Source organism: Myotis yumanensis, unplaced genomic scaffold (genome assembly GCF_028538775.1).
Source record: "Myotis yumanensis isolate MYYU_CA2020_CCGP unplaced genomic scaffold, mMyoYum1.0.hap1 SCAF_13, whole genome shotgun sequence".
In the NCBI taxonomy this organism is placed as follows: domain Eukaryota; kingdom Metazoa; phylum Chordata; class Mammalia; order Chiroptera; family Vespertilionidae; genus Myotis; species Myotis yumanensis.
In genome coordinates, this window is record NW_027223764.1 from 9,287,794 (window position 1) to 9,314,320 (window position 26,527).

A 26,527-nucleotide genomic window follows, 5' to 3' on the forward strand; every position below is an offset into this window, starting at 1 on the left:
TTTATCTAACTACTTTCTTATTTAGGTTGTTTTCTGTTTCTTTGTTATTTACTATTACATATAATGCAGTGTTGAATGTCTTCAGTATATACACTTTGGGACACATGTGAGAATTTCTGTAGGATAGCTTTTAGAACTGGAATTTGTACATCAGGGAGTGTGTACATATTACATTTTTATAAATATTGCCAACGTTGCCTTCCAAAAGGAATTTTGCTCACCAACAGTGTGAGAATTCCTATTTCCTCACACTAGTTTATGTTTTTTTTTAATCTTTGCCAATCTGACAGAGAAAAACACATTTTTCTAAATTGTATTTCCCTGGTTCCTTTTGGGGTCATCTATGTTTCCTCCGGAAGTTACCTTTTGCCCATATTGCTGTTTCCTTTTCCTCATAGATGCTCTTTATATATTCTGGATGATAATCTGTAGTCTGAAATGCATGGCAAATATTTTCTCCCTGTCTGTTATCTTCCTACGTGGAAAATCCATTGTTCGCACCATTAATTGGATAATTCATTTTTTCAACTCGTTTGAAACCCCACCTTTATCATAATTCTCTTGTTATATGTATGACTGTGCATCTGTCTTCCTCTCTTCTGTTCCACTGGTTTATTTTCTTTTCCTGCATCAGAATTAAAGCACTTTAATTATTTCAACCTTAGAATCACTTTTTACATTGGGAAGGTAAAAATCCCCCTATATTGCTGCACTTTTTAAAAAAATGTCTGTGTATTTGTGAGCATTTTTTCTTCTTCCATGTGAGCTTATTAGAGTTGGCTTGTCAAGTTCGGCAAAGGGAATTCCAATGAGGGCTTAGACGTAGAAGGCATTGTATTAATAGGTTCTTTGAAATAAATTGCCATCTTTACAATATTTAGTTTTCCCATCCAGAAATACTGTGTCTCTATTTAAGTCTTTTTTGTTCATCCGTTGAGTGCTGTGGTTTTCTTTATGTAAATCTTACATGGGAGGGTTTATTTGTCACTATTACAAATGAGGTCCTGTTTTCCCGTTACACTGGCTTAATTTGTGTTGCTAGTGAATAGGAAGACTATTGGCTTTTATGTGTTAATTTTTTTCTATCTGGCTGCTTGGCTGAACTCTTTTATTAGTGACCTTTGCACTTATTTCTTTTTCTTGACTTATCCCATTGGCTAGGACTAAAACAAAGTAGGAAAACATTGGTTAAAGTCTGCATCCTTGTCTTGTTCCTGTCTTTAAGAAGAATGCTTCTGACGTTGTGCCACCAAATAAGATGGAAACACTTCATCATCTTGAAGAAATTTCTTTCTATACCTAGCTTACTGAGAATCGTGGTTTTCACGGTAGACTGCACCAGATTCCTCTCAAGGAGCCTTAATTCTTTTCCTTACATTTTCCTTGAGAATCCTAAGATTGTCCTTACTGACAGGGACCTCCCCGCATTGACATCCCAGCTGAGCCAGCATAGTTTAGAACTGAATACGGCGAGATCTTCTCTCTTCCTTCATTCACTCACGTTGGACCCTAAAAGGCCTAAGGAAAGGAACTACTTTGTGTTGACATTTTCTATTCTCCCCTCCCCCTCCCCCCAGGGGACAAAATTTAATTAAACACCCTGGTGGACAAGAACAATCGCACCACTTCTGGAATTTTCTGGCAAATACCACTGAAAAGATTTTGTTCCTGGCTTCTAGTTTTAAATAACGTCCATTTTTTCCCCCCACTTGATTATCTTGAGTAGCTGAGCACCATCTCACACTCTGGTTGCCAAGTGGCTTTTGAAGTTTCTCTAGGAGCGTGTGAGAAAGGAGTCACTCTGGCCTCTGGTTTCCTGTTAAGATTCCATGTGGGGCACAGGCGGCGGCTACTTCTAACCCTAGGCTCCCAGCACTGCCTTCCACATGGTTCATGGAAAAGAAATGCTTTCATAGTTGGTTGACAACATGATTTAATTGCAGAGCGCATTGGATAATTCTCAGGTGGTACAGTTTTTGCTAAGCTGTCCACAGAACAGTTTCATTTCTTCAAGCATGCATTTGGCGCGGGACTCTAATGTGACTTGGCACCTGTCTAGAGCGTTGTCGCCGTGTCCAGTGACATTTGCTCTGGGGAAGTCAGCACCTGCTGTGGTGGCATCTGTCACAGTGAAGACGGTGGAATGCCTGTGGATAATGCAGAGCCACTGCAGCAGAGTGCCTTCTCCAGAAAACAATATTAGATTTTGGCAGAAGATTGTTGTAAGCAGCATCGATGAGAATGTGGGCTCCTTCTGAGACAAAAGCAGTAGATGATGTCCTTTACTGTGGTTTTTCTCATCCAGATGTAAGCTGGGTAGATTTTATTACTGTCAGACTGTTTGGCTAAGAAAGCAAGAACCTGCTAATAGGATCCTTTTTTTTTATTGCTTTAACGTTTTTGAGGTGGGTGTTTTGGGGGGAGATGGGGTGGCCTCAGCTTGGGCACGTGGTGTGTAACTGGCCGTCGTCCAGGCGAGCCCAAGCCAAGAGAGAACTGGAAGCCAGAAACCCCAAGAGGCAAGGTGGCCCCTCATGACAAGCACAAGAAGCTGGTCTCCAAGCCCCTCCCAGTTCCAATGGCGTCGGCTTCAGCTTCTAGGGCTGTTGGTGTAGGAGGTTTGATCAATTGGACAATTATTTTTCCTGCCTCCACATCCTCTCTTTCCCTTAAACCCCCAGGTCCAGAAAACAGGCTGGGGGCAGTGACCAGTAGACTGAACGTCCTCTACCTCTTCTCTTCCAGGCAGGTGACAAACATTACCACCCCAGCTGTGCACGATGCAGCAGATGCAACCAGATGTTCACAGAAGGAGAGGAAATGTATCTTCAAGGTGAGGTGCTCAGGAGCCCAGGACGTTCTCCCCACCCGGGGAAAGAAAACCTTGTTGTGTGTTTGGTTGGTTGTTTTTAGGGGAGGAGGCATTTCATTAGTTGCAAGGTTACTCAGATCCAAAAGGAACGTGGCCAGAAGTTACCTCATTGCTTAGTATTAACCAGCTAAGCAGTTGACATGCTGGCAGCGAGCCTCTGGGGTTGTTAACAAACAAATGTGTTGCTGCTGCAATGAATGAGCAGGCCTGGGTGTTGGACGCGGTGGATGTTAGGCAAGAGTGAAGATCACTCCCCCTCCTCCCAACCCTCTCCAGGAACGTGTTTGGGAAACAAAAGATCCAAGAGAGAAAACAGTTATAGAAATGCTGCGCAGTGGATGACTACCTTGTCCTTGCCCTTTTCCCTGCCCTGCCAGAAGGATTTTTGAGGCCTCCCAGGCTGCTGTTGAGAAGGAAATCTCATATTTGGTGAATTGCATCACAGATATATTTCATCCCATTGAGATGACATAGCTCTTATATTGAAGGAGAATGGAGAACACACCCAAAGCCCCTGAAAGAGAACTTGAGACGTTGCTGGTGGGATTACCAGGGAGCCATTAGATTTTTTATTTTTTTATTAAGAAGGAAATTGAGAGATTATCCCAGTGTACGACTATGACTGGTTTTTATCTAAAATTCTGAAGCTTCGCGGAGGGGCTCTAGGGGAAGGTTTCCTGCCAGGCGAACAGTCCCATCTGTGCGAGCAGTTCACTATTTTTAGCTGTAAAAGAGTCATTAACTAGACAAGGGCTTATCAGTAAAATTAGCAAGAACCGTAAGAGCTATTACTCGTTCAGTGTTGGTAATTACTGGGTCTCATCTGCTTCTCGATGTCATTTTTTTCATGTCTCTTTGCACCAAACACTATATTTTTTAAATTTTACTTTTATTGTTGAGGGTATTATAGATGTTCCCCATTTCCCTCCCTCTTTCTCCCCCCTCCACGGGCTCCTGCCCCACCCTAGGCCTTCACCGCGCTATTGTCTGTGTCCATGGGAGATGCATATAAGCTCTTTGGTTAATCTCTTCCTGCACTGGTCAGTCTGTTCCGTGCTTCCATGTCTCTGGGCTTATTTGTTCATCAGTTTATTTTGTTCATTAGATTCCATATATAAGTGAGAGCATACTGTGAATTTTTAATGAGTGATTTCCTTTGCTCTCAGTTTTTTTTTATGCAACCCAGAAAAGTCTGCAGAATTTACTCCAGAATATTAAAGCAAAGCTTAGGCTACTCTCCCTTTAAAAATGCCACCTATGTGAGATATTAACAACCCAAACATCCTCTTAGCTGTAGGATGAGTACTCTGAAAAATTCTGCCTAAAAAAAAAAAAAAAAAAATCACTGAATATTAAAGGGCCCAATAAAGACACATGACAAGAACCCAGATCCATGGACTCATCTGGGCTTCGTTTCCCTGGGGACACGCTGTGCATCTGCAGGTGGGACTGCGTTTCAGAATAGAGCAGGTTTATTTCCACTTGGTCTCCAGGCTTTGTTGTGGGTTTTAGTGTGTCAATTACAGCCCTCCGAACAAAGACTTGAGTGAGTGTAACCCCGTGTCTGCTGGGAACTGAGATTCAAGCTCTGGGCGCAGCCCTGGGCCCGGAAGCTGCGTAGATGGAGCTGAATAGATGTGTGCAAGGGCAGCACATCCACGCCACCGACGAGCAGCTATCTGCCCAGCTGGGCTGCGTTCAGAATTCCAGGGATCGTTGTACATCTCTTCGAGGGCGCGGTGCTCTTTGCTTGCCTCTCGGCACATCCTTGAAGAAGGAGCAGTTTCATCTTCCCGGGCACCTGATGTTCTCTCTGTGTCACGTTGCTGTGTGCCTGGCCTCCGGGGGACAATGGGACACTGTGCAAGCCCGGGGTTCTGGCCAAGGACTCCCGATCAACAGGCCTTCACGGCAAATGCGCTCCTGGGCCCGGCCCTGACCCGTGGCCCTTGGCTCTCCACATTAAGAGGGTTTCCTGTGCTTTGTAGGCAGCCTTGGAGTAAATGTTGGTGCTGAAGGCACTGTCTGGTGGTGTTTGTTGTTGTTGTTCTTCTTCTTTTTCTTCTTCTCCTCCTCCTCCTCCTCCTCCTCCTCCTCCTCCTCATCCTTCTTCTTCATTTTTTTTCCTGGCCCTGGATTAAGCAAGATAGACCGCTATTCATTGACCACTATTTTAGCTCAGTTGTATAAAATAATTCAAGAAGTAGGTTAATTTGGTGTCTTTTCAAGTACAAACAGATTGCTATTTAAAGAGATAAAGATTTCGACAACGAAATGTAGATACCCTCGTATTCTTAGAGACTCTTATTCCTTATATATCATTTACTCACTGCATTCAATTTAGCAACTCTATTTGCTTGAATCTTTCTAAGTGCTCCTTCTGGTTCTCCCACCCATCCCCACATTTGAACATGTCCTATGTGTAGGTCTTGGCCATAATTTATAAAGGACATATATATCTGGGCATACAAAATTATACATGCAGGCTTGGATTTTTACAAGATAACAGCTTCCTATGAGATATACCTGTTTTGCTTAGTTCTTGGACCATCCTTAAAAATATTTGTGCCCCGAGAAAGGGAGACATTGACCCGGAAACAGAAAATGACACGTAATAGCTTCTCTAGTTTAACAGTCAATATTTTTTTAAGTTAGGTAAAAGTTTGAAAGAAGAAGGAAACTTTTGGATTTGTAACGTAACTATCCGCCTTTCTACTCATTGGTCCGATATCCCGTATCTGGGTAGATGACTACATATAACTGGATCAGCAACACATTCAGTGAGTTTTGCTCCTGAATGTAGGCGACCTGGTTGCACTTCATTTCCCTCATCTAAACTGCTGGTTGTTCTGATGTTATATAAACATGCTGATGGCTCCTATTTCTGAAAATAATTGTAGCTTGCAGTAAGCACACAGACAATACTTTTAAAGGATAATAATATGGTCAGGGGGGAAAAAACACAGTCAAGAACTACATATCCCTTGCATGAAAATACTTACACCCAGCTAGTCATCTCTGCGGTCAAGAATTATGACCTTGACATCCTGTGTTGCTCAGTGGTTGAACACTGACCTATGAACCAAGAGGCCACTGTTCAATGCCAGGTCAGGGCACATGCCCAGGTTATGGGCTCGATCCCCAGTGTGGGGGGTGCAGGAGGCAGCTGATCGATATTTCTCTCTCCTTGATGTTTCTATCTCTCTATCCCTCTCCCTGCCTCTCTCTCTAAAATCAATGAGAACATTTTTTTAAAGGAATCTTGACCTTAATCGGGCAAGCTCCGACAAGGTGAGGGAAATTCACCCGGAGTTTGGATTGGTCCTGGGTCACGTGGCACAGGGCTCCACCTCTCCCCTGTGCTGGGGAGAGAGGGAATGAACCCTTTGTACAAGTTCTGTCTAACAGACCCAGGGCTCTGTTCTATTTCCCCTGCTCTTAGTGGTGCCTTATGTCTCTCCAGGTTCTACCGTTTGGCATCCCGACTGTAAGCAGTCTACCAAGACGGAGGAAAAGCTGCGGGTAAGGACATCATTCGAGATGTGTGATGGCAGGTGCATTGGCAAGCCATGTGTTCCCTAGTGGCTGGTTCTTGGGGCGGGAGTGTGGGTGAAATCACGTGGCCATGAGTTTTTTCCTCTATCGCAGACCAAGCTAAAAGGCCCTTTGGCCAGGGAAGGAGGATCCCTCCTACCTTACATTGATTGTGTGTGTTTTGTCCCAAATGCTTGTGTTGGACCAAGGAAGCCTTGCCTCACTAGTCAGGTTCCTAGGAAAGCATTCAAGGGAAACGTCAAATCCTCCAGATGTGAAGGAAAATGATTCATGACGTCCTCCTTCCAACATCTGGCGACGTCCTCGCCGGACATTTTTATGCTTAGTCCATAATGCAGCCCTCCAGCTCAGACTCCACATCCAGTGCTCTGCTCTCAGTACATCTGACTACCCTCTCACATCCAGCCTCACCCAGGAGCCTCCATCTCCAAACGCTGATGGTTTGGGGAAGTAATGACGAGGCCAGGCGTGGCAGTGTGGACACGTGTGCTGGGTGGCTTTAGAACTTAACCCTTAGAAAGCGTCAAAGTGTTCTACTAACTGTCCTAGACCATCGAGCACACGGGCAAAAGGATGGACCCTCTTATCTCTGTCTTCTAAAGCCCGCCGGCCCTAGTCCATCTCAGAACACCACCAGGGGACACAATTTTATTTGTTTCCGAAGCAAAGGGTCTACACAGTTGTCAGGTCCTTATCGGGATTTGTATCCTGTTCAGGCACCCCCAGTTTTTCACCTGAGCAATAATCAGATGGGATCCAGGCCCCAGGCCCTCCATTTAGCTAACTGAGCGGTGCCCTTGGAAAAGCTGGCGTTTGACTGTAATCCACATGGTGTCTCAGGGAAGAGAATGGACTGAATTTATTTTGAAGGCCAGACTAGAGTGTGGTCTCATTTCTCCACAGTCTGCCATTAACAGGCATAAGAAGCTGTGTGTGTAACCCCAATAGGAGCACACTTTAAGGGGAGGGAAAAAAGCCACTTTTTTCTCAGAATAATTGAGTAAAGATAAGACAAACTGAAAAATCATGTGCCCCAGTATCAGGATGGTTTGGGTTTCTGGTTTGACACATAGTGTCAACTTGAGCACATGTATAGCCCTCACTGCCGGGCCTGTGTTTGGGCTCCAGATTCTGGGATCTTTGAGGAACCATGGATGCTATGGCAACGGGGTATCTTTATAAACTATTAGAATGTTAAAGATGGTGCTTATTGTCACTTTTATCATAAAAATGTAAAATTCACAACATGGCGTGGGGATCCTGCCCAGAAACCACCCAAGTAGCCAGTGGTTTGCACTGTCTTCTGAATAATCTTTTTATTTCATCCCCTATGAAGTCTGTGGGAGACAAAGGCAAGAATGCTAATGAGGCCAGACTGCATGGAAGGGGGTCTTTTCTCTTGAAGGAAGGAATCCTTGAGTTTGCAGATGGTGTTACTAAAGTGATTTTTTTTCTTAAAAAAATCAACGCTTTTAATTGCATCTTGAGGGGACTCTCTGGATAAGCTTATGAAAACAACTAGTGACTAGTTCCACCCGTTCTAGCCAAGGGGGCTCTTGTTCCTCCTTCATTTCTTGAAGCTTTACCAGAGAATTCCAAAGCTCCTCCCCTAGAGCCCACATACACCGCTTGCAAGGCCAGGGCCGCCCTCGGCTCTGTCACCTTTGGGACGTCAGTAGTGAGGAGAATGACGTACCTATAAGGGGAGTGGTCCCGATGGGCCCCGAGGGGGGTACGTGCCGACGAGGTGAGACCTCTAGGGGAGCTGGTGTCTGAATGAGGGAATGTGTGTTGTGCTCTCTGACGGGTGTGTCTGAGGTCACAGATCTCGAGCCCAGATTTCCAGGCCTTTCCCCGGGTGTCCCGTTAGTGCGGTTACCATAGCAAAAGGAAAATGTTTTAGAGTCTTTCAGCAGCACCACGGAGTGAGCCACATTCTTGATGTTGGAAAACTCACAGGGGGTGTTTGTGACAACAGATTCTTAAGGGGACATCTCTCCATGGCTTCACTGGCTTCTTCCACTTCATAGGGCAGCGGTTCTCAACCTGTGGGTCGCGACCCCTTTGGCGGTCAAACGAACCTTTCACAGGGGTCGCCTAAGACCATCCTGCATATCAGATATTTACATTACGATTCATAACAGTAGCAACATTACAGTTATGAAGTAGCAACGAAAATAATGTTATGGTTGGGTCACAACATGAGGAACTGTATTTAAAGGGCCAGAAGGTTGAGAACCACTGTCATAGGGGATGTTTAGGCCAAAATAAATGGGGGTGGAACGTAGGCAACTATGCTACATCTTGGAGACTAGTTAATATGCTTCAAACACGGGCCCCAAACATACACATTCACACACGTCCACTAAAGTGACGACCCTTGGTGTTTACTGTCAAATCTGTTTTCCCCAGGGCGTTTTTCTAGTGTTTCCGAATTGAGTTTATGTCTCTGTTCATTCTTCCTTTGTTTCCTGTTTCACGGCAGCCGCCAAACACTCGGCATTCTCCCTCCGATTTCTTTTATCCCAAAAGTCTGATCCGACGCACAGGACGGTCTCCGTCGCTGCAGGTTGGCACTGTGTGTGGGCCAGGCTTCTGCCGCTCTCCCTCCCGTGCTGCTTCTCCCACGTAACCGCCCGGGCCCCCCGCTTTCTCTCACCCCACAGAGTGCACCTCACGTCTGACTCTGGCTGTCTTCTCTGATCGGCCTTTTCCTGTAGAGCAGTGGCTACAGTGTTGTCTTGATTAAAGCAGACACCTTAGAAGCTACCCGTGTGGTCCCGTGTTCACATGTTTGTTCATTGAACAAATAATTTGCCAAGCACCAGGCATAATGTGGGCTGGATGCTATAACATAGACTAGTTGGGAAGAGCAGACAGATATGGAAACATATCACAGGAATTGGATCGCATCGATCAGGGCGGGTCAGATGAGCAAAAGGGTTCAGGGGGCACTTCCTCGAGGCTGGACGAGACAGGGGTGCCCAGAAGGGAACAGCAAAAGCATGGTGCTGGGCATAGGCTTGGGTAGGGAGTGGTTTGGCTCATAAAGAGGTGGTGAATTAGGAGAAGAAACAAATGAGACCAGGCACCTATCCTTCAAAGGCTAAGAGATTTACATGCATCTCTTCCACTCTTTCAGAGAATTTCTGTGTGAGAGCTATCCTTATTCCCATTTCACAGGTGGAGAGACTGAGACCTATTGTAGTTAAGTAACTTCCCGAGAGTTACCCCACCGATAAGTGGAAGGGCTGGGATTGGAACCCATAATTCATGTTCTTTCCACTATTGCACAAGGGGAGAGAGAGAAAAAGCTGGGAAGACAGAGAGAGGAGCGCATTAAATGCTGGCTAAGTCTGATGGCAGCATGACCCGTCGGGGTCCCACAGAAGCAGGGAGCATGCAGCCAGCTCCACAGATGAGCAGTGAGGCCGGAGGTGGTGCTCCCAGCACAGATGCGTCTCTGAGAATCAGTTGAAACCTTGGCCTGTTGAACGACAAAGTGACCTTCCACACCCACCTTTGTGCAGACGAAGCCCATCTGTGGCTCTGCCGGCGACGCCAGAGGGCAGTGCCGCTCCTGCCTGGGCTCCGCCGGCGCCTCTGCCCTGGGCCTGCCAGGCCCGCACTCAGGAGGAGAAGCGTTTCGGTTTAAACTTCTCCTTGGAATGATTTGAAACGCAGTTAGATGTATTGAGTTCTAAAGTGGAAGGAAATCTTTCAGACATCAACCCCCTAAGCTGCTTTGTCGGCAGAATGGAGCCAGCCCCGGCTGCGCAGGCCATCGGCAGGACTCCCTGCAGACTCCAGGCCTCGGGGCTGTTGCGTTGGCCCGCGATGCTGGGTGCCTCCAGCGTGGGCTTGTCATGTGACTTTCATTCTGTCCTAATGCTTCAGCTCCAGCAGTGGGGTTTCCCATAACGTGGAATTATAGTCTCGTGAGCCAAAGATCGAACCCACTGTAAATGAGAGTGCTCAGAATGAGTGCCTCTCCTCGGCAAGAAGTGGCTTTTTCAATCATTTTGGGGTGTCTGCCCCCCAGTAGGACACTTTATAACTCAAAGAGTGTTCTATTTCACCAGCCTAAGGCTGCAACCAGGTGATGCCTCTTCGTGACTTGGAGGGAAAGACCACCATTAAGTGTGAAGTACTTTGGTTTGCACCAGACCCTTACATTTAAGAGATGCGGAGCATGGCGAGAAGTGGTGGGTCAGAGAGAGAGAGACCTGTCTTGAGTAACTTCTCTCTTCCTATCCTGTTATTCAAAGGGGACATCTGATCCCCGTCATCCAGCCGTAAATATCAAGTCACCGGTGGCTCCTTCACAGAAAGCTGGAGCTGTAGACAGTTTGGGACCTGGCAGAGAAAACAGGCCTTTGGCCGAGGTCCCCTCCACCCCGTGCCACTGAAGAGCTGGATGTGAAGAGCAGATTGGGTCTATAGGTCACACTCAGTACTGAGCGCTTGCAGTTCCTGCTGCCATTCACTGTAGACAAAGCTCATGATGCTCCCGGGACCACCTTTGGAATAACTCGAGGGGGACACTTGCTTTCATTCTGAAAGTGGGCTTCTCTGCTGTGGCTTTGGAGTCTAGAGCATGAAAGGGCTGCCATGCAAACTGGATGTGAGAGTTTTGTTTCTTTGGAAACTAACATTCACCTGTCATAACATACGCTCCTACAAACCTGTAACACAGGGGTGGGCAAAAGTAGGGTCACAGTTCTGAGTACGCAAAACAGTTTATTCTGGTATTATTATTTGTTACTGTATTATTTTCCATACCAACAACTGTAAACCTACATTTGCCCAACCCTGTATATAAAATACCATGTGTATATTTTATATAAATAGATATTTAATCCACACCCAAGTTTATGTTTTACTGATTATTTTAGAGAAAGGGCAAAGGAGAAATGAGAAAGAGAGAGAGAAATATCGATGTATGAGAGAAACATTGATCTGTAGCCTCCCCTCCCTTATGTGCCCCCACTGTGGATTGAACCACAGCCTAAACATGTGTCCTGACCGGGAATCCAACCAGCAGTCCTTCGGTGCATGGGGCGATGCTCCAACCAACTGAGCCACACAGGCCGGGGCTCATGTGTATATTTTTTTAAAGGAGCTCATTAGGCCCTTATGTATGTCTAGAACAAAGGAAATCATATTGTGGATTTTTGTTTTATGAAGGTCGCTACAATACATGCTGCGTTATTCCCAGCTTTCGCCCTGTTCGGATGTTTTGTTCTTGTTGGTCTTTACAATCCATCAGGATGTGTAGGTATCACGATGGATGCTGGAGAGACAGTGAGGCCTCCTGGCCGTAGTGAAGGTTGATGGCGTCTGTGAAACTCTCCGGAGAAGGGGGTTGTGCCCTTTGGCCCCTCCTGCTTCCTCTCACACACAAATTCCTGTTTCCAAAGTAGTTGGTCTCACCCTTTCTGGAGAGTCAGCGTTTGCAGGTTTTAAAAGTATTCCTTCTTCTGCAGCGACCACCGCCTTGTCTAGTGAACGTCAACAAAAACCCAAGGCAGGTACTGTCAACCTCAGCGGCACTCTGTAAGGTGTCAGTCACCTCTGACAGTAGTTGTCCCGTAGGTGCTCATAATATCTGTCCCATCGGGTTGCCAGCTGCCTGTAGTGTCTCCCCTTCTTAGAGCATGGCTTTGGGTGAATGCAAAGTAGATGAAGTAGTTGTTGCATCCTGCTCCTGCTGAGTGGGGAGGGCGGGGGCAGTGAGGGGCCTGCCGGCACTCGCCTTCTAAGACTGGACGAGGCTTGCATGGTGCCCATAATCGAAAGTAAATGGAAAATGTCGTTTCTCTGCTCACTCGCCAGGCAGAGCTCTGGTAAGTTTGTTTGTTTGTTTTTAATGGGCAATATTTGAAGGATGACAAGAGCTGGAGTCAAAACAGATCTTCAGTGTAATTTTCAGCCTGTGACTCTACCCTCTGAATGGTAGGACAGATGGACAATGTCAACACCTAGGGGGAATCAGCTGAAAGGTGGTTAGAGGGCTTTTTTTTTTTTTTACACAAAGATTTCATACAGAAAACAGAAAGACGTGCGTTTTCAAGCATCTGCTGTTAGTGATCAAATGCCATTTTTTTCTCTTTCCCCTTGAAATGAACTACTTAGTCTACTGGTAAGACCTCTCTTTGTTGGTGGGGTTATTTTTGTTTGTTTGTTTTGAGGAAAATAAAAATCTTTATTGAAATCAAAAGTGAGTGCTTGACAGTTTGCTAAGGAAATAAATGTAGGTCATACAGGCCCCTTCTTCACCAGAGATTGAGTGAGGACTGCCCATACAACTAGAAGGATCTATGTTGCCAAATACGATGAAATGATTTGGCTAATCTTATTGGGAAAATACTCTGAGAGGTCACAGCCATTCCCAACCTTTTCCATATCTGTATGCCTTCTCCACCCTTCCCTCGCTCCCCGTTCCCCGCTCCCCGCTCCCCTTTTCTGTTTCTGTTTCTTTTTTTTCTTCTTTTGGCCAAAGAACTGGATTTTTCCAGCTGTGCTTTCAAGTTGTTGTTTTCTGCAAAGCTGAAGGAAAAGGTGCTTAAAGAAAAGCTGGTAAATGGCATATGCCTTCAACAGCTTCGTCACGGTCCTTGTTTCCTGTCTCTGTGGGCATGCCGCAGGGGAGAAATATTTGAAATTATCTTCATTTATAATGTAGGCAAGAGAGTCCTTTTGTTCGTCATAACTTTCACAGAGGATTCCAGAAACAAAGGCTGTTGGCCCAGTGGGTTGTTGAATGCATGTAGTAACTTCTGGGTCTCTGTTGTTAGCCTGGATAGCTGAGTGGGTTGAAATAGTAACTCAGGTTAAATAATGGCGCGCAAGGATCATCTGCAGAAATTCGGATCATCAGTCACAGCCCAATGGGGTGACGTAGAGTAAGTTAGCGGTAAAGAGGGATTTTAAAGAAGGAAAGCATGTCAGGAGCTTGTGCTTTTGAGGTTGACACGCGTTTCCGTTTGAGTGGATTTGAGCGGCTCTGTTGGGAGACAGCTCTGGGCCTTTTGATGATGTTTGATGGGAGAGACCCTCACTCAGCGGGTTTTGTGTTAATTAGACGGAAAAATACAGCAGGAAGAGGAAAAGGGGTTCTTTGAACACTAAACAAGATGTTTATTTAAAATGCAACATGTTAAAGTTCTAGACCTTTAGAATCAAAATGTAAAATTCCAAATATTGAAGATGGAAACTCTAATATAATAGTTCCGTTCTTCAAAGTACTTTTATGATCATCCTAAGGGAGAGACCCCTAATCTCTGCTGATTGAGCAAACACGCTTTGGGGGCCACGAGGGAGTGTGACAGAAAGCAGCGATCCCGCATGCGCTTCAGCCTTGAGCGCAGGTCAAAGGGCAGCCAGCCAAGCCCTGTCCTGGCAGATGAGACAGGCCCGGGCAAGGTCACCGGTCAGCGCCAGATGCACAGAAGGGCGTTAATTACCGGCGCTGAGACCTAGGCAGGACGGCACTGCCTCGGAGGATACAGAACCACCTCCAAGGGGCCTTCCCAAGAGGGGGAGGGCATTTGTCAGCTCCAGGTGGGACCGCTGCCCCGTGGCCTGCGATAAGTTACTTAACATCTGAGTTCTGATGGAGCCGCCTACGTGTGGCAGCTGTGGAGAGCTCTAGGGAAGTCTGGTCTACGCAGCTCACGTTCTAAAGGACTGTCCTCCCTTGAGCAGAACAGAGTCAGCGCCGTCCTTCATGTTTCAGATTAACCGGCTAAGAACCCCAGTCTGACGTCAAATGCCTGGGAAGTGCCAGGCAAGATGCTTGAGGTTTAGATGTACTGTCTCATTCCTCCCTGTGAAGGGGGGGCTGTTACTACCCTCTCCTCCATTCTATAAATGGGGACGTTGAAGCCCAAGGAAGTGGGGAGAGAGAGAGAGAGCGAGAGAGAGAGAGAGAGAGAGAGAGGAAAAAGAAAACTTCATGTAATGTCACACAACCGGTAGAGCCAAGATTTTGAACTAGCCTTTTCACCTCGCTATATTACAGGATACAAAGTTGTGTTTTATCCCATTAGTTCATTTTAGACAGGAAAGCAGAGAAGGGCTATCGTACGGAAATAGGCAAGTGAGACTGTAGTCCACCCATACACAAGATGCCTGCGGCAGTGAATGTCACAGCGAGGTCAGGAGATGGGAATGAGGCAGAAGCAAACAGTGGTGAGCGCAATGAAAGGAAGAGCCGTGCTGAACCCCCAAGAGACTTGAGCGTTTCTCAAACATCGCTAAGGAGTCCGACGACGCACATGGCGCGCGAGTCATCTCCAGCAAGAGCCCGAGCCTCGGTGGATGTGGTAGACATTGACTTGACCTTGAAAACTATCTGATTCTAAAACTCTAAAATATTTACTTTGGAATCAGAGACTCTTGGGCAGGGGTATACAGATCGGAAGTGATTCTGATCTGAATTACCAGTAAAGAATCAAATGAGACAATAAAAATTCAGGTTGGTGGATAACTCTTAAACCCTTTAACCCAACAATATGCTAGTAAATGAAGCAGATAGATGCTTCTGAGAACACGGACATAGCTCACTGGACCATCTGATCCAGTGAGGGAGCAAGGCCGAGAGAGACCGAGCAGAAACAGGCTGGCTCAGCCACAGGGACTCGTCTCTTCCAGGGAAGAGCATTAGAGACCCTCCCGACGTGCACTCGTGTTCTCCAGCTGTGTTCCTGTGAGCACGCGCAGGGCAGGAGAGAACAAAACACTGCAGAGCCAGCCCAGGTGCATTGTTATAGCAAAGGCAGAAAGAATCCCTGACCCGCATTTGGCAAAAAGTCAGGATAAGTAACGTGGGAGAGACCCTCAGGCTCAGTGTGCACGTGGTTATTCACATGGTGTCCTAGATGCTGTTCATGAAAACAGGCCTTTGTCATAGCAACGCCAGTAACTGAAGACATCTGACTGTCCTGCATCCTCCCCTGCCCCACCCCAGTGCAGTCAGCCAGTGTGGGGTCCCTACTCCACCCAGCACAGCCAGCCAGTGTGGGGTTCCTACTCCACCCAGCACAGCAGGCCAGTGTGGGGTTCCTACCTCACCCAGCACAGCGGGCCAGTGTGGGGTTCCTACTCCACCCAGCACAGCGGGCCAGTGTGGGGTTCCTACCCCACCCAGCACAGAGCTCTAGAGCAGGGTTCTCACCCCACCCCAGCATGGGGAGCTAGTGACAATAAAAGTATTTTCCGTTTGCAGGCACTCCTTTCTGCTACTTGATCTCAATATTTTTCTTTATTTCCACCTCCTCTGTCCCATAGCTATGTTGATGGGAAATAAATGGCCCCAGTTACCTTATGCTTGGGGGGAATTTTAGTGCAGGATGAAGAGCTTGGGCTGTCCCCCGGGTTCAGATCCTGACACTTGCCTGCCTGTGTGGCTTGGAGCATGCGTCCTTTTTCCTCATCTGTGGAGTAAGCAACCGGCCTCACGGGGCTATTGAATGGTTAAATGAGACCAGCCTCGGAAGGGCCTGCGGCACAGTAAGTGGGCAATAACTATTAGCTGCTCTTAGCATTCTCCTGTTGTTCCTTAAGAGGTTTCACTTTGACATTGGGTTTGGCCAATAGTAGCTCCAGGTCGCTGGAAGCTGAGGACAGCCTGTGGCTCATTTGTGCCCGCAGGGTGCGTATTCGCCCAGCTTTACCAAGGCTGACGTCTCTTCTTAATGGAGGGCTGGCCTTGGTGTCACTTCTGTGTGTTGATTAGGAAATGGATCAAGGAAACGGACTTGCAAGTAGTGTAATTATGTGAATCCTTTCTCAGTGTACTCGGATTGGGGCATTTTCTCATATTGCGACATGCCTGTGGCTGGAAAATTGTAACTAGAAGGAAAGTGCTTACACATGGTAGGCCTTGGGGGGGGGGGAGCGGGGGGCAGACGCCCTGAGCCTGGCACAGGCCCACCTATGCACTGTTTGAGTCCCCACCCCCACCTGCCTTCCTTCTCAGAGACCAGAGACCTGGCTGAGATGATCAGTGCTTCCTGTCAGAGTGAGTCCGGTCACTGCCAGCCTGTGTGGGCCGGGGAGGTGTGTGTGTGGCGGGGGGGGGAGTGGAGGGGCTCTCACCGTTTCAGAGCTGAGTTACTTAGTGATGCCACATCCTGGTTCTTAGGAGTCCTTTTCACTCGGTGACATTCCTATTGCAGGTGCTAAACAGCAGTGGGAACTTCCCTAAAGTAGATCTAGAACTTATCTTCTCCAAGAAAGAGCTACAGGGAGAGCAGGTCCTCCGAGACCAGGCCTTTTCCAGAAGGGGCTGAGCTGCGGTAGGAGGCAGTGAGTCCGGCTCATGCATTTCCCTCCCGCCCCTGTCACCACAGGGTTCTCTAAACATCTGCTCTAAAGAGGAGATTCTCTTATCTTCCCTAGCGGCTGACCGGTTAACTGGGCTCAAGTTATGTCTTTAATATAAGTCAAGTGCTCACACACAGAGTGTTGGTTTAAAATTAATTCATTCTAGCTCATTCCCTCAACAAATATGTGCATCCTCTTTGTACTTGTGCAAATCATTGGGCATACACCGTGAAAAAATAAACCCTATGTGGACAGAGATCACAACTAAAGTTAATGAGGGAGATAGGCATGATGCAAGGAAACCAATAACCATGAAGTTATACATTTTATTCCTGAAGGAGAAGAGTGGCACTATGAGAAAATAACCAGGGCAATCAGCTCCGGATTGAAAAATCAGGGAGGGCTTCTTTGAGGAGGTGATATTTAAGCTAAGACTGAAGGAAGGGGAGAGGGAATCAACTAAGTAACATTGGGGCTCAGGGCATTTCAGACACAGAGGGAGCAGCGAGGTAAGAGCCCTGAGCATGCACCAGGTCCTGTGAGCAGAGAACAGCAGGGACCAAATCCTGAGGCCCAGGAGTGTGATTTTGTTCTAAGAGGACACCGAAGCCAAAGCAGGATGGTGATGATCCAAATTATGTTCTTAAAGGCCTCTCGGGTCACTGGGTACCAAGTAGATTCAGAAAGAGCCAGAATGAAGGCAGAACCCCACAGAGGAGGTCATGGTCACAGTCGAGATGCGGAGGTGGTGGCAGGGAGTTGTGGCAATGCAGACAGAGAGAAACGTGCTTGCAGGAAGAGCCAGGACGTGTAGGGGACAAGGGAAAGAAGGTAGAAAGCACCCCCAACCCCTGCACTTTCACGGCTGACTGCACAGCTAGCTATCCACCTTTCTCTCCAGGTTATTCAATAAAGTTACAAATCTCTCCTTTTTTAACCAGCTTGGTTTTGAGCAAAGCTTAGGGACTCAGGCCAGTCTTGAATCTGCAGCCGTGGCCTGAAATCTTACACATCACTGTCTGTTTCACAGCCCACCAGGACTTCCTCCGAAAGCATCTATTCCAGACCAGGCTCCAGCATCCCAGGGTCCCCGGGCCACACTATCTATGTAAGTCTCCGCTTCTGGAAGGGACTTCCGGGACAGGCGAGGTAGCCGTCGTCATAGTGGATGGATAATGCAAAATGGAATGATTCAAAATGACTTCTGTTTCTCTTCTGAGACCATTTTCATTTTTGTAGATCAGACTTCTCAATCATGTACTCCTTCAGGAACTTAAATTTATCTGTGAACCCGACCATCCTGAGCTATCAAGTGGATGGTCCATAACATGCAGAAATACGATGCAGGACTTAAAAACTATTCTGCCTAGCTTGCAGCTAGATATTTGGGGATTAATGATACACTTTATTTATTTATTTATTTATTTATCTATTTATTTATTTTTGGTTACTCCTCACCTGAGGATATTTTTTCCATTGATTTTTAGAGAATGGAAGGGAGGGAGGAAGAGAGAGAGGGAAACATCAATGTGAGAGAAACACATTGTACGGTTGCTTCCACACACCCCGACCAGGGCCAGGGATCAAACCTGCAGCCCAGGTGCATGCCCTTGGCCAGGAATCGAATCTGAGATACTTTTGGTGTGCAGGCCAACGCTCTAACCATTGAGCACACGGGCCAGGGCAAATTATACACTTTATATTGAGTATTCTTAAATTCTGCCACCAAGGTATTTAGTTATTGGTTAAATATGCAGTTATTGATTTTAGCCAGGTGGGAGTTTTCCTTCTCTGGAGTAAATTTAGGGAAATATCCTGAAGGTGTATAGGCTTCTGTACTTGATGAATTCCATATAGACTTTTTCCTAAGCTTTTGGTGACTTATAGTTTTAATGTGATTAATGTATAAGGGGCAACTCTCTAGAATTCACCTGCGCTAAGCTAGGTGTTTTGTTTTTTGTCTATTTTTAAGGTTGTCGCTTTTTGAGCACGTAACGAAAAGCACAGACAGCAGTTCCCCGGAGGTGAGACTGCAGAGTAACCTCTCTCTCTGCTCTTTGCCAGGCAAAAGTGGACAACGAAATCCTGGATTACAAGGACTTAGCAGCCATTCCCAAGGTCAAGGCAATTTATGATATCGAACGTCCAGATCTTATTACCTATGAGCCTTTCTACACTTCCGGCTATGATGACAAGCAGGAGAGACAGAGCCAGGGGGAGGTAAGAAGTTCCTACAAGTTGTGAGTCATGCAGCAGCTTACGTCTCTTTTGTCATGTGTCTAAGAACCACCGTTTGGAGTCCAGGCCAGTCAGAGGGTCCTTTTGATTGCACACTATCCGCAGCCTTCCATCCCAGGTGCTTCAAGGTCCTCAAAAACCTGTGCTTGGCCTCAGGAGGTTACAGAGATGCAGGGGAGCAGACCAACCGCAGGAAAACCAGGGGAAGGACGAGTAAGCATTCGTAACGGGTGGTAGGATAGAGGAGCTGGCCTGCTGAGAAGAAGGCCAAGCTCACAGGGGAGTCTGTGAGCTGCACAGAAGGAATAAGGCAGGAGGGTCTTCTGGGTGGGGGTGGCGGGGTGGGGAGGTCTGGTCTTGGGGCCAGCTGAACTATATTTATGGGGATCATGAGGAGAGAGAGTACACCCCGCAATTTTGACAGCTGCCGTTTTTAACACAGGGCGGGTAATTAGTATGTGCAAAAATAGAAGAATTTCGAGAGAATGGTGCCACGATATAGTACAGGCGTATGCGCCAGGGTTCTGGAATCAAATCACCCGGTGTAACCTGGGGACGCCACATGCTGGTTGCATGAGGTTAGCCATGTGACAGCCATGGTGACCTAGTTTCTTCACCTGCACAACAGGGTCATGACAGAATCTCCCTCCGGGTGACAGCGAGGGTTAAATTAACTACCACCTAAAGATTAATATATAAATCATATCTAAACAGTTATTATCTGTGAAAGCTCATGTATATGAACTAACCTTTTGTAGCAGTTAGCAGAGAGCCAGGCTGGCGGCAAATATTCAGCTGTGAGGTGACAGTTGTTACTGTGGTTTGTACCTGTCCCCTAGGGGTGTACTAATGCTTTCCCAGCCGACCATCCTGCTGCTGGGCCAGCCACTGAGCCTGGGGGCCTCCCCCCCTCCGGGCTGGGAGTTTCCTGCTGTCTCCTCCTACCCAGGTCTCTGGGCTCTGCTGTATTTCCCCTGGACTAAATTATTTTTTCCCCTCTAAATTTGCTTCCCTGTTATTTTTTTAGACCAGAATCACATATACAATAGTTTGAGTTCACTCAGATATACGTTACTCAAGTTCTGATCTGAAATCAGCCGTTCAACCAAGGTGGAAAAGGACTATACATGTAACATCACACAGTGCCATGCGATCTTAGATGAAGAAAAGGCAGGAAAATGGGATTTTGTTTAATTTGTTCACAATTATTACATAATATTTATTTTGTAATTATATTTACTTATAGTCCTATTTCTGTTTCTTTAGAAATATCATATATTGTTCTTTTTTGTTTATTTTCCCATCTGGGTTTTACTCTGCATTGAAATGGTCCGTTTTCACGTAGTGCCATCTAGTGGTCAAATAGGTGTAGCTGCACCTGCGGCCACTCAAATGCAGCTGTAGGAGCTACTTGTTGATGTATTCCTTCAGTTATTAACACTTCCTTCATAAAATCCTTATACTGCCATTCTAGAAACACTGGAGGAGTAAACTTGAAATTCTGGGTGCCTTAGAAAGTAGGGGTAGGGCGGAGCCTGAAGGTGAGTGGTGGTAAGGTTGGCAAGGCCACCAGAGCAGGATGCCACAGACCTGGTCCTTATAGGCCTGTTTCGGTCATCAAACCATTGTATGTGATTGCTGTGCTTATCATTTAGTTAATAATCATGTTCACTGAATTCTGTAGACACTGTAACTCAGAGTAGTAAACAGCACTGGTTGAGCATAGAGGGGGAATAACTCCCATTTGTCTAGCTCAACCACATGTATTTATCAAAACCCGTGGTTCTTAGGCAGGAACATGCGCCACAGTCACCCAGGAACTGTGTGCCTGCCGAGCCCCACTCTCAACTCACTGCATCAGGAACGGGGGCAGGCAAGGGCTGCTGGCGCGTGTATTTGGAATAATGTTTCCAGGTGATGCTGACATACAACACTGACAACTGACAAGTTAATAAACATAGTGATTTTTAATTCTCTCTTGTTCTTCTAGTCTCCAAGGACTTTGTCTCCTACTCCATCCGCAGAAGTAAGTGCCATTCTTGAAATTTATAGTGGGTGGAGCTGGGGAGTTACTCGGACCTGTCCTAGCCTAGGATTTTGGGGAAAGGACATTAAAAAAAGAACAGAAAAACTGTGCGTGAGATTATGATGAATTAGAGGCCTCGTGCACAAAATTTGTGCACTCAGGGAGGGGGGCCCTCAGTCTAACCTGCACCCTCTCGCAGTCCAGGAGCCCTTGGGGGATGTCTGACTGCCACGGAGGTGGGAGAGGCTACTGCCGCTGTGCTCGCCAGGCGTGAGCCCGGCTTCTGGCTGAGCGACGCTCCCCCAGTGGGAGCGCACTGACCACCAGGGGGCAGCTCCTGCATTGAGCGTCTGCCCCCCTGGTGGTCAGTGTGCATCATAGCAACCGGTCATTCCGCCGTTTGGTCAATTTGTATATTAGCCTTTTATTATATAGGATGTAGGCCTACTCGCAGGTAAGATAGGGCCATAAGACACAGCAGCAAAGTTCTCTTTACATGGAGACTGTGGGGTAAAATCAGCCTATGGCCTGCGCCTGTGTTTCTGAGTGGTAGGAAGCGTCTACAGGGAGTGAGGCCACTTGTTCCAACATGAGGCTCTCTCCCCTTACCCATAGTTACTGACCCAAATCCTAGCAGACTGGATTATCTGAAATGGCCAACAGTGGTCATAGTGTGTCCTATGAACAGCCACCTTCATAGGAGGCCACACCTTTTAGCCTAAAATAAATTATCTTTTCCCCCTTCTCTGGGTAAACAGACTTTACAGTGGCTGTAATACCGATCTCCAAAATATAACATCTCCCTCACACTGTACCCCACATCCCAGTGTCAGGAGTTTCTAGGTTTACCCTCCCCCCACATTCACTACCTACTTGGTGGCCAGTGGCTTTCTGTCATCCCTGCATAATTTTCCTTTGCGGGGTGGCTCTGAGACTAGTGGTCTATTATTTTGTATTTCCTTATGTATCCAATGAGCAAACTCTTCCGGAGTTACATCTAGCTAGCCCTACCTAAAAATAACAATAAATAAAATCAATAGTCTTGTCTCAAAACCAAGCAACTTTCTGGATCTTCGACATAAAACTGAACTGATCTTAAGTAATTGCTATAACAATACAGGAAAAACTCGGTAGTATTCTGATGGTCTGTGGCTGCGGCCTGTGAATAATCAATTTCTATTAGCATTCTCATTGTTACAGCTGAAGTTATGAAGAATTAACTTCTCTGATTGACCAGTTGCAAGATTCAGGCACATTATCTGGGGAATTTTTGTTTCGTTGTTGTTTTTATTTGATTTATTGTGACAGCCTGTTAGGATCAAGCCAAAGCCTCTTGCCATGTGCTTTCAGATTTCACACAGCCCTGGGTGCTGAGGTTTTAACATAGTCATTGCTCACACACGCTTCCCACCTTCTATTGTGTCAGCAGAAACTTCATGGGTCAACAAATTCCTGAAATGCCAAGCATTCTAGTACTCTCGTCATCCTTTAAATAGCGATCTATTATGTTGATGCGTGGGGCTTTTTGCCCTTTATACCTAATACATTATTTTCTAGACTTGGACATGGGTGACATACTGATGGTGTTATTATGCCCTCATTTACTTAATTGCTCCTCAACTTGCTGATCATGTAATACAAAGTTTTCTCCTTAAAAATGGTGTTATTTTAAATATCTTTGAGTAAATTCTAAAGATCAGTTAAAGATCTTTTTTTATTATTTCCTTGGAATATGTTTCCCAAAGTTGAAAGTAGAATGACTGAGGCCACCACCAGCTTGTTCTCCGGGAAAATCGGCTTAAAATGTCACCAGATGAGTGTTGTGGACACTGTGGGCTGGTGGTCAGAACAGGGGCTGAGACTAGAGCAGGAGGTGAGCTCTGAGGCGGGCTCTGCCTGTACAAGCTACACTCGTACCCATGGGTCTCTTACCTGCTCAGAATCTTCTGGAACAAGGGGAAGCAATAGCATGTGTCCCACCTTCCTTATTGTGCAGGTCTGATGAAACGATGTATGTGAGCAAACATCATGAGCCTAAAAAGCCCAACACACACGCAGTCATTGGAATTACTCCCTCATCCCAGAGCTCTGTCAACACTGGAGTCTGCCATGCCTACCTGTCAGAATTGGGGTAAATGCAAGTACGACAGGTCTTGAACAGAAGGCGTGAACCACCGATGCTCGTCTGCATGATGTTTAAGGACCAGGGCCCTGAAGTGTATCCATGAGCAGGTGGCCCCAGGGCAGCTTTTGTGGGACTCGACATCACTTGAACGTGACCGTGGCCCAAGGGCACGCTTTGTGCCCACGCTTTCTCGCACTGTATTTCCAGGGGTACCAGGACGCTCGGGACCGGATGATGCACCGGTCCACCAGCCAGGGCTCCATCAACTCCCCGGTGTACAGCCGCCACAGCTACACTCCCACCACGTCCCGCTCTCCCCAGCATTTCCACAGACCTGGTAAGGCCGCTGCTCCCAGGGTTCGCTCTGTATGATAGTCCGCGTTTCTGTGTGATGCTTTCTCCCCGTCGCTGAGAGCTGACTGCCGAATACTGACCCCTCTTCCAGAAAAAAAACCACACACAAAAAACCCAAAACACCTCCTATTGACTATAGTTTGTGTTGCATCTTTTCTTAAAACAGAGTTACTTTGTGGTTATATTCATTATGATTTATTAAATAATTACACTTGGACAGGGAATGACTGTAAGCAAAGAAGGGTGTTTTGGGGTTTGGTTTTGTTTTCCTTTAGTCTTGAAGACCTCATCCCTTTTAGACTTTAATGAAGATCTCCAAAAGAAACTATTTTGATGTACCTTTTAGGCACATCGGCCTCATCCAAGATCCAGTATTAGCCATTTGTTGGTGGGTTTATTCCGTTTCTCTTCTCCAGGCACGTGGTGTTACCGAGCATGCTTGGTTAAGCACCTCCTAGAACAAAGTATTGTCTACAAGCTCAGGGTTGGATATTACTTTTATGATACATTCCAACCCTAAGATTTTGAATCAGACTTGGAAAGCATTAGCGATGTATTGTGAGAGAGAATATGACGTAACGCACTGCCGTTGACCTTTATCTGTGCAGAATTTGATGCCTGTTAATGGGTGTCTCATATGGGGAGTAAAAAAGAATGGGGATCCCAGCACAGATCTCGAATTGCCCAAGAAAGGGATTCCCAAAGGAAGACTTGGGCCTTTTGGACAAACTCGTGGTTAGTGATGACATGCATCTATGAAAACTTCTGCACGGCTCATGAGGCCAAACCCCCTTATATGCTAACCTACTTGACAAAATAAACCCAAAGAAAATGAATAAAATGTAAAAGGATTGCAATCTTTTCTCAAAAGCCATAGATTCGATGCTATTAGAGGAATGAATTTTTATTATTTGATCCTCCAGTAATGTATAGTTTTTTTTCTAGACTCAATACATTGTTGAGATACAGTCATTTTCATATTGAAGTGAATGAGAATTTTCAGGCAATGAATTCCTTTCTCTTTTCATGTACAATATATTCATTTCATGTGTGCCCTGGAGCTGGGTCTGGATGTAAGCCTTTGTCCATCTGGGTGGCAAGAAATCCTTTAAGCTGCTACCCTGTGTGTGGGCATGTTGCTGAGGGAGGTCACGGAGACCCCAACCAGGACCTTGTCAGAATGACACGGGGCTGCTGGGAAATTGTTCCAGAGCCCTCTGAAGGGGAGGGAGGGGTCAGTCAGGGGCAGTGCTTCCCTTCAAGGCCGTGTCCTGATGGAGCACTCGAAAGTTTTCATCTGTCCCGGTCACGGTTCTAACGTCAGTAACCTTCAGAAATTCCCCCTTCTCCGTATCCCTCCTTCTCTCCTTCACAGTGGATGACAGATACGCGATGCCAATGCTCAGGGTTTCTAAGCATTTTTTCAAGGTCTGCCCTAGTGAAGTGAAGCTGGTGTGGTCCTGATAGCACAGCTGTGGTCTGTATAGGGGTGGGGGACGTCTGGCCCGCGGGCCATGTAAGGTTTCCCAAATCATTTGGTCTGGCCCTACCAAGGCTTTAGGGGCAAGTTAATTAAATGTTTGACCACACAGCAGGCTAATCTTTAAGGTGGTAATTTTGTATGGCCCATAAACGACGTGATAAATATCCACATGGCCCTTGGCGGAGAAAAGGTTCCCCACCCCTGGTAGAGCACCTCAAGTTATCCACTCCGAAGGTCCTAGATGCCAGGCGAGGATGCAGGGCCCCTGGGCTTAGCTTTGATGCCCGTCCTTCTTCCGAGAGAACAGCGCTGCCACTACCCGGTTCTCGGGATCCTAAGCAGCTCTTTGACACCCAGGGAACACAGGCAGGGGTGGGGTCTTTTTTCTGCGTCAGCAAAATAAAATTAGACTTCCAGGGGGAAGATGTGCAGCTTTAAAAAGTAAAAAGAATCTGTCCCTTACACATCAGTCCTTCTTTTCAAGGTTCCTGAAATGACTGGCACTTTTTGGACATGTGCTTCCGAGGTTCTGGTTTGTCCGTTGCTTTTTAAAAACAGCTGTTTTGGGGTCTAAATGATGTGCCCGGTACTGGCTGACCCATAGCTGGTGACATCCTAATGGGGGCGGGGGGTGCATCTTGGTGGCTGTTCCTTCTCGCTAAGGCCCTTCATTCTCAGAGAGCGCCTCTGTACCAACCTGAGCCTGGGTATCTGCAAGTTCTCCCCACTTGCCTAACCCTTAGCAGGAGCTTCCTTAACCCTTTTGCCTTCCTCCCTTTTCAGACTCCTGATGAATGATCTTGATCCTCCCTCCGCTCCCCCGCCCCCCCCCCCCCCAACACCCCTTGGAACGATGCCTGGTCCCTGCTCCTGTGTTAATTTCTGTCTGTTCTTCTCTTCTGTTTCCACCTCGCCCGCCCCGCCTCCTTGCCGCCCAGAGCTGCTGTCTCCTGGTGTGCAGAGGTTGTCCTACCTGCGCACCAGCAGCCTCAGCTCCACACACAGCGACTCCCGCCCCAACTCCCCCTTCCGACACCACTTCATCCCCCAGGTCAAAGGTAAGGAGGCAGGCTTCCAGGCAGCACCGCCTGCTGGAGAGTTATTAGCACCAGGAAGGCTAATAAGGCGATCTCCAAGGGTCAGCCCGCCCTCCCCTGGCATGCCTGCCTGTGTGGCGCCTGCACCAGCCGTGCCTTAGAACTGGCATAGCACCTCCCGGTGGAGAAACATGTCACTTCTAAGGGCCCTCGATGAGGAAACAGGAAGTTTGTTTACAACCAAAGGTTTATCTATAATATATATTACTATTTTGTTTTTCTGTACATCAAAAGCAAAATATAATATATAGTTGGGGTATTTGCCTGGTTTTAATATGCGATGTGGCTCAGCAAAACCCAGCGGGATTCAGCAACAGATATTCAAAAGCCGTCCTAATGGTGATGAGCCACTTAACCACTTACTGATATTAACAACATTTGGACCGTATAGAAAACATCGACGGCGAGGGAACTTAAATGTCAAGGTTTGAGCCGACCGAGTCATCTT

The 26,527-nt window shown here is 46.8% G+C and overlaps 1 protein-coding gene across 3 annotated transcripts in view; it reads left to right on the forward strand.

Annotated features, from left to right (window-relative positions):
- Positions 1-26,527, forward strand: part of ABLIM1 (actin binding LIM protein 1) — a 155,886-nt gene that overhangs the window by 103,495 nt on the left and 25,864 nt on the right. For 2 of the 3 annotated variants that reach the window (XM_070432208.1, XM_070432209.1), the window contains exons 7-12: positions 2,746-2,833; positions 6,336-6,394; positions 17,787-17,864; positions 18,821-18,976; positions 20,985-21,020; positions 23,353-23,482. In XM_070432208.1, the coding sequence (XP_070288309.1) occupies positions 2,746-2,833; positions 6,336-6,394; positions 17,787-17,864; positions 18,821-18,976; positions 20,985-21,020; positions 23,353-23,482 (547 nt within the window). Of the gene's footprint in view, positions 1-2,745; positions 2,834-6,335; positions 6,395-8,912; positions 8,997-17,786; positions 17,865-18,820; positions 18,977-20,984; positions 21,021-23,352; positions 23,483-26,527 lie in introns of all 3 variants that reach the window. The other variant, XM_070432210.1, reaches the window with a different exon arrangement.